Source organism: Callorhinus ursinus, unplaced genomic scaffold, assembly GCF_003265705.2.
Source record: "Callorhinus ursinus isolate GAN/ISIS: 27379988/994484 unplaced genomic scaffold, GSC_fseal_2.0 scaffold20, whole genome shotgun sequence".
NCBI lineage: Eukaryota > Metazoa > Chordata > Mammalia > Carnivora > Otariidae > Callorhinus > Callorhinus ursinus.
Window position 1 is genome coordinate 7,781,353 of NW_027397082.1, and position 8,495 is coordinate 7,789,847.

Below are 8,495 nucleotides of genomic sequence, written 5' to 3' on the forward strand. Positions count from 1 at the left end.
GTGGCCGTGGCAGTCTAAGGAGCGAGGGACCCTGCACTTCCCGCGGCCCACCTCACTCCTACCCCTACACCCCCGCATACGTGCACGCGCACGTGCGCACCACTCACACTTTGGTCTTTCTTCACCCTTGGGCCTCCAGCCGGCGCCTCCAATGCCTTTCTTTCCAAGGCTCCTCAGGACAGCAGCTATTAACTCGGTCACACAGCGGTGTGAATATCTGAGAAGAAATTACACTTTTATCGATGCCAGAAATAATTGCTTCTAAAGAACTTTCAACACCTTGAATGAAAGGAAACCTTCATGGCGTGAGATGAGGCAAGAACCACATCTTGTCTTTGTGTTGGCTTGCTTTAGCCTGGGCCTCAGACTTCAGTATTGTCTCTAGCATCTCACCAGGTAAGGACACTTTTTTTGGTTTAAGGAAGACTGGCCCCAGGTAAGGGTCAGGGCATAATTATAATTTATTAATTTCAGCAAAAATCTTGAATTCCTGAGTATTTTAAACAGTTACACTATTTCCAGTGTGGCCATGCAATAGGCTGAAAGTTTGTGTCCACTGCCCCCCCCATTAATATGTTGAAACTTAAAGCTCAGCGTGATGGCATTAGGAGTTGAGGCTTTTAGGAAATGCTTAAATCATGAGGGTGGGGCCCTAGTGAGTGGGATTAGTGCCCTTATTTTTAGAAAAAGGCTGGACAGAGCTCTCTAGTCCCTTCCATGCTTTGAGGACATAGGCAGAAGTTGCTGTTTTCATCCCCAAGGAGGGCTCTTACCAGAATCTCCTTATGCTGGCACCCTAATCTTGGACCCCTAGCCTCCAGAACGGGGAGAAATAAGTTCCTGGTGTTTATAAGCTACATGGTCCCTAGTATTTTGTTAGAGCAGCTCACACAGGCTAAGACAGGCTGCGTTACTCTTTATCTAGCATTTGTGTTTCTGAAATGTCGGTGGTAACTAAGTCTGGTAGACACTAAGATAATTTGCTTTTTAAAGGAATTCCATTGTGAATCATTTAAGAAATGAAAACCCCCATCAGTAAAGAAGATTAGTTACTGATTTATAAATGTAAGTTTTTGCAGGTTACTCGTGAAATAGAGTGAAACACAATGTTAGATTTTGGAAGGGGCCTTAACAGCTAATCCCTCTGCTCATTTTATAAAGAATCTGAGGCTCAAAGAAGTGGCCCATGTCACAACTTGCTAGTGGCAGAACCAGGATCAGGTTGCCTTAGAAAAAAAAAAAAAGGAATTTTCCTTCCTGCCCTTTCCTGGAGAATCAGGCTCTTAGAGAGGCTTCTCCAGTGCCCAACTACTGCTATGCATGGTAACCAGCAAAACCCAGCAACACTGGCACTCCTTCAGATGTTTTTTTAAAAATTTTTTTATTGTTATGTTAATCACCATACATTACCTCATTAGTTCTTGATGTAGTGTTCCATGATTCATTGTTTGTGCATAACACCCAGTGCTCCACGCAGAATGTGCCCTCTTTAATACCCATCACCAGGCTAACCCATCCCCCCACCCTCCTCCCCTCTAGAACCCTCAGTTTGTTTTTCAGAGTCCATCGTCTCTCATGGTTCATCTCCCCCTCCGACTTACTCCCCTTCATTCTTCCCCTCCTGCTATCTTCTTCTTTTTCTTTTTTCTGAACATATGTTGCATTATTTGTTTCAGAAGTACAGATCTGTGATTCAACAGTCTTGCCCAATTCACAGCGCTCACCATAGCACATACCCTACCCAATGTCTATCACCCAGCCACCCCATCCCTCCCACCCCCCGCCACTCCAGCAACCCTCAGTTTGTTTCCTGAGATTAACAATTCCTCATATCAGTGAGGTCATATGATACATGTCTTTCTCTGATTGACTTATTTCACTCAGCATAACACCCTCCAGTTCCATCCACGTCATTGCAAATGGCAAGATCTCATTCCTTTTGATGGCTGCATAATATTCCATTGTGTATATATACCACATCTTCTTTATCCATTCATCCTTCAGATGGTTTTATAGCAGAATTCTTCCACTGAGATACTCCTATGAACAGCTCCCAGAGGGTAGACTTCCAGAAAGTTCTAGAGGACAGATTTCTAGCAGGTTCCATCAGCATGGCACCACAGTGACTTCTCTGCCATCTAGTGAGCCACAGACATACTCTCTCCAACAAGGTTTGGATCTCAGCCCTGGGGTGGGGAGAGGTGGGGGCTCTGCGTCTCAGCTCTAGGTAGGGGTAGCGGCATATTATGTTATGTTATGTTATGTTTGTTATGTGTTGTTAGAGACCGCCCACTGTGGTAATTACCTCAGAATAATACATTTGACTTTACTGCTTATTCAAACCCTCACTCCTGCCTTGTGGAAGCACTCCCCAAATAAACTATGTGCATCCAAATCCTCACCTCAAGCTCTGCTTTTGGGAGAACATAAACTAAGGTAGACACACATCTTCAGCATGGGAGGAACAGCTCCAGTCTAAGCAAAGTGACGGTGACAGAGCAAAGGGTAGGGAGCTTTCTCCTCCATCTGAATTTGTCATCTCGGCAATTTCAAGGCCATTTCACATCCGCAGCCCTGGAGGGCACTGGAAATGACTCAGAGCTAGAAAGAATTACCTCATGTTCTGGATGACAGAACCAAGGTACCAAAGGATCTTGACCAGCTGAAGCAATGGGGCCACCATCAATAGGAGGAAATGGAAGAGATAAGTCAATGCTATCTTTAAGTTCAAAAAGAAAATCAATTACCCCACACACTGAACACGATAGCCATTAATGTGAAACAAAATGTGGGGTTTTTCACTGATCACAATCTCGCTATGAGTCAAGACTTAAAAAAAAAAAAGCCAGAGAAACGTGGGGCAGTGTTGGCAGAAGCATCCAAATCAAGGACCAAGACTTTCCACCATCTGGCTCTGGCTGGTGACAACCAAGCCCAAGTCCTGGATGCTCTGCTCATTGGACAGCCTATCAGACACATCTCAGGAGCCACTTTAGGTCTACACAGCCTCGCCTGTCTCAGGACCTCTGCCTGCTTGTGCTGGCCCAGGCTCAGCAGGGGCAGCAGGCTCCGTGTGGGCTTGCCATCTTCATGGGGGGCACGACCAACAGTGCCTTTGGCCTTCTGTTGCCCTTGCTTTTCCCCCTGTTGCTGTTGAGGCATAAGATGCTGTGGGACGCCATGGGCATACCCACCGCATAGATGTGTAGGGGAGTTAACACCCAATGGGGCCAGACTTTCACCAAAGGGAGACAGGGCCACAGATACATTCTTCCCCCTTCCTTCCTATAGCAGATGTTCCTGAGTAGCAGCTGTTTATACAGCCTCTTGGAAGATGGAGATCAAGCAGTCCAATGCACTCCCCAAGTAAACTTAAGTTTTTGCAGGTTACTTGTGAAGCGAACCTTCATATCGACTGTCACCCCTCCATTTCCTGCCTCTTCACTTCTGCTCTCTGGGTGTACAATGCTCAATAAAGTCCTTGAACATAAGCCTTTTGCCTCATGTTCTGTTTTCTGGGGAACCCAGGCTAAGACACATGGTGTGAACCAATCCCAAAGGCCATAGGAGTGTTGTGTGCTCCACGGCTAAGGCTTGGATGGCCTGAGATAGTGTCACCGTGGCAAGGGGGGAGGGCTCTACCGGATGTGAGCGGGGTGGGATGGACAAAGGAGAGATGGCCCACAGTGCCTGCCAGGCAGATGAGCGCTGTGTGGATCTTACCTGAATTCCTTACAGTGGCCATTTCCAGTTCGCTGGGGTGGTTTCTCCACATGACTGCTGACACCTAATACATGCCTTTTACAAGCAGAAGTGATGGTACAAGTCAAATTCAGCCTCTTCAGTCTGGTAATTTCTGTTTTCAGGAGGGTGAGTGAGAAGCGACTGCAGCTGTCCAGGGCAATCACACATTAGAGAAGTGTTAATGTGGCTTTTACCTTAAATGAAATCTGACTGTAATTCTGCCTCTGGATTGGGGCAGAGGCCTCTCTCAGTGGTTATGGGGCTTGCAGCCCGCTTCCCAGGTCAAACTGGAGAAGCCTGGTACAGAGCAGAATGTTCTGGGAACGCTTCGAGTCTTTGTTCTTTGTTGTTCCCATTTATTCAAGCTGCCCTGCACTACCTTCCGGTGTGGGAATCTTCTGGAACCCAGAGTCCCTGCCTAGGGTCCCCTCCCTGCTGAGAGAGCAGCCTTGGGCCCCACTCTCTATCCGTGGGAACCTCAGACTGCAGCCCCTCCTTAGTGTCATGTGAATGCTACTTTCTACTTTTCTTCACTTGCTTTGCAGCCTTTCCCCCACCACTCTCGCCGCCCCAGCTAACACAACGCAAAAGTACTGCCGACTTCTCTCCACCTGGGGACCCCCAGCCATGATCTCAGACCATTTAGACCCAGGGTCATTAAGTGGTGGGCTGCCGAAGTCCTGGACTCTGCTGCCCCTGGCCTTGTGTTATTTCCAGTGTTTTACAAAACAGGGACTTTGATGTGTAAATGCAAGTATTAGGCTTCTCTGGAAAAGTCACAGTATTTGGCAGGGCTGGGTACTGATTCCTTCATGACAAGTTGGCTGGGACTAAGGAGTGGTTGCTGCATCAGATGGGGTATGTGCCTGCTCACTTGGGAAGGTCCCTAATATGACCTATGACTTCACTTCTGGTCTTTGTAGGCATTTTTGTGAGAGTCTTAAATTTGTTTCATTGATTCAGTAAGTACTTATTGAGCATCTTTTCTGTGTCAGGCCTTGTTCTAGGCACTAGAGATAGAAATGACAAGGACCAGGAATCCTGTTTTGATGGAATTTATATTTTGATGAGGAGACAGATAATTTTAAAAAGCAGAGATTCTAATATTCAAGATGTCAGGTGACGGTTAACTGCTATTAAGAACATAAAGCTGGGTAAGGGTCTTAGGAGGTAGTGAACTGAGGGATGGGAACAGGTGAGTTGCTATCTTTTGTAAGTTGTTTCTAGAACGTCTGTTTTAAGGTGACATGTAGTGGACACTGAAGTCAATGGAGGGGCTACACAAAGCCAGGAAGAGAGGGTTTGTCTTTAAGCTGCCCCACTTCAGGCCTGGGAGGTAAGAGCGTAAGCAGACAGACCTTGGAACAGTCCAGGATAACATAAGGGTCAAAACACTGAGAGTTCTAGTGTGTTCTTAGTTATGCATTCTAGTAGAAGCTAAACACAAATAAATACCTTAATCAGTTTTCAGCCTCACTGTTACAAACATTTAAAAAAATTTTTTTAAGATTTACTTATTTATTTGAGATAAATGTGAGGGGAGGGTCAGAGGGAGAGAATCTTCAGGCAGACTCCCCTATGAGTGCGGAGCCCAACACGGAGCTCGATCTCAGGATCCTGAGATCACAACCTGAGCTGAAACCAAGAATTGGATGCTCAACCAACTGAGCCCCCCATGTCCCCCACGTTGTAAACATTTTTGATAGATAAAGCCAAAATTTCAAATACAGTGTTTACCCTTTCCATGGATTGAATCAATCCCGTTTCATTTCTTATATTTTTGGGAGCTGGCCTTTCTGCTTTAGTCATAAACCCATAGAGTGAGCTTTTCTAAATTGGATTGTTGGATAAGTGTATGGCCTATCTCTGTATTCTTTTCTTGGGTTATGATCACAGTTCGTGTTAAACTACTACATGCTGCCTAGTCATACACGAGGATTTGGTCACCCACATAAACATGATGCTGTTGTGAGTTCATTTTTCTATTTAGAGAAGCATGTCAGTTAGAAATACCTCCACCTAATTTCCCAGGCGCATGCGTGCTAAGTGAGTCACTAAAATAGCCCCTTGAGTAAGTGGCAGCTTTAAAAACCATCCAGCTGCTGACTTCAAACTAGAAGGTCAGCAAAGGAAAGTGGAAGTTGGATTTTGAATGATCAAGGTGCCCACAGGGATTTAACTTGCACAGCTAGCCTGGGACTTTTCCTTGGATTTCTTGCCTGTTGCCTAGCTTTGTCTTCTCTCTTCGGACATCAAGATGAATGTGCAGGCTTGCTCTAGGTGTGGGTATGGAGTTTATCCTGCCGAGAAGATCAGTTGTCTAGATCAGGTCAGTGGACATTTCTTGGCCTTTGGAAATAATAACCAATATGGAAGATTTGTCTTCTTACATATGGACGTGTAGGGTTTTTTGGACCACCAAAAGATGTATTTCTCATCTTTCTTCATTTCTACCCATTTCTATCTCTGTCTTCTATGTTGCCTTGAAAAAAAAAAGGTTATTCATTCATTTAACATACTGTAGTCGTGTGTGTGTGTGTGTGTGTGTGTGTGTGTGTGTGTGTGTGTATTACCATTTTATCTCTAAGGATCCATTTTTACCTGGAAATGTATAAGAATCCTGAGTCTGGAAGAAAAGGTAATTTTGCTACATCTTTTTCTTATATGATTTCTAGATCTGGCATAAAGCATGTTTTCACTGTGAAGTTTGCAAGATGATGCTATCGGTTAATAACTTCGTGAGTCACCAGAAAAAGCCGTATTGTCACGCGTAAGTGTTTGGTGCCCCACCCCACCACCTCTTGGGTTTTATTTATTTTTTAACAAGTAGCCAACCAGAGCTTCCAATCACACAGCCCAGCGTTAAATCCAAGAAATATCTTCCCCCAGTTTTTCATTTACGTATAATCATTGATGAGCCCTATGGCAGGATTTTATGCAAAGGACAGAAAGTTGAAATTTTCAAATTTCTTCTAAGTAAAAAGTCAAATCTACCCGCTATAACCCCATATCAAATCCTTAAATACTGTTCAGAACAGTGTAATTGCCTCAGATATGCCTATAAAACCTTAATATTTTTCTTTTAAATAATTCCAGAATGCTTTTCTATTTTTTCAGAAAGTTTTTAAGTGACCATTTCCAGTTAAATTTGGTCTTTAAATTGTATCTATTGAATTTATTTGATTTCCTTTATTTTTTGTTTAAGACATTGCCTGGAAAATTGTAAACTTAATTATTAAGTTTTTTATTTGAGTTTTGAGTTTTTATATTTTATTGAAAACTAATCATAAATTGCATTTAAGAAAACTAAAAAATATTCTATTGAATGAACTACCATCTTTTTTTTAACATGCAATTATTAAGTTTTATATTTATCAATTTAAAAAAATGACTATACCTTTAGGGATAGTCACTCAATCATCTTGGGTAAAGTACATTTCTAATTTTGGTTTATATCTATTTTTTCTAGCCATAACCCCAAAAACAACACTTTCACAAGTGTCTATCATACTCCCTTAAATCTTAATGTGAGGAAGTCTCCAGAAGCCATCCATGGGGTAAGAGACTTAATTTTGAATTTCAAAATAACCTTTAAAGAAAATTTCTTAACTCAGGTTCTTAAGTATCTGTGTCAACATTGAACCTGCTCATGTTCTTCATTTATAAGTACAAAGTGCATTTAAGTAACAAATATTGCTGTTTGTCCCACCACGAAGTAAGGGCCAATACCCAAGATAATCTAGCTTGAATATCTGATGTCTTTGTTATCTCTGTCTGGCGGCTCTGTTCACATTGATAGTCCCTGTATACAATAGGTGTTTAATAACCTAAAACAAATTTTATATAGCTGGAAAACATTACAAGAAAATTTCCTTATTTTCTCCCATGATTATTTTGGTATAGGAAACTAAAAACCTCTAGTACCACACTCTCAAAATCTCTCTGAATTCAGGAGTTTTTACGATTACTAGCAGCCTCTCTTTCCCCTTGGGGTAGGGGGTAGGTCAAAAATATTTTGATTCGGAAGTGATGTTTGGATAGACAAGGGAGCCTTGTTGATAAACCAACTTCTTTTGAAAAACCAACAATTGGATCTTGTCAAATAGCTTGGATGCCTGCATTTTTTAAAATGATGACTCATTTAACTTCTTTCCCCCTGCCCCATGGAAGTTGCTCTGTGGGATGGAGCTAACGACTTTCTAAAATTAGAAAATTGCATAGGACGTGGAAGGCTGTCAGTGATCTGCCCTCCTGTCACCTCACCTCAGACTGCCTCTCCTGCCTGCCTAGACTGCCAGTCTCCTCAGGAAAACATGTGTTAGATCGAGCTTACCCCCACGCCTCCTGCCAAGGAGCTTATTTTGCTAAGAGCCCTGCACTAATTGTGAGCTTATTATTTTTTTAACATGCTTACGTAACATTTACTGTACAATCATTTAATTCACTTAATACACATTACTGTCCAATAGGGTAAGTACTGTTATTCTCTCATTCTGCTGGTGAGGAGCCCGAGGTTCAGAGCTGCTCATACATCACTGATTTTGAAGCATTCGCAAGCCTTAAGAATTCACAAACAATCCTAGATTACTGAGAGCATTTGTTCTTTTCTTTTTAAATTATGTTATGTTAATCATAACATACATTATCAATCATACATTACATCATTATTTTTTGATGTAGTGTTCCACGATTCATTGTTTGTGCATAACACCCAGTGCTCCATGCAGAACGTGCCCTCTTTAATACCCATC

At 42.8% G+C, this 8,495-nt stretch overlaps 1 protein-coding gene across 8 annotated transcripts in view; it reads left to right on the forward strand.

The window, feature by feature from the left end:
• Positions 1-5,847: 5,847 nt before the first annotated feature.
• The window catches only part of NRAP (nebulin related anchoring protein), a 70,189-nt gene continuing 67,541 nt past the window's right edge, over positions 5,848-8,495 (forward strand). For all 8 annotated transcript variants that reach the window (XM_073904179.1, XM_073904183.1, XM_073904185.1 and 5 more), the window contains exons 1-3: positions 5,848-6,073; positions 6,420-6,514; positions 7,214-7,301. In XM_073904179.1, the coding sequence (XP_073760280.1) occupies positions 6,002-6,073; positions 6,420-6,514; positions 7,214-7,301 (255 nt within the window). In that variant the 5' untranslated portion in view covers positions 5,848-6,001. The remainder of the gene's footprint in view (positions 6,074-6,419; positions 6,515-7,213; positions 7,302-8,495) is intronic.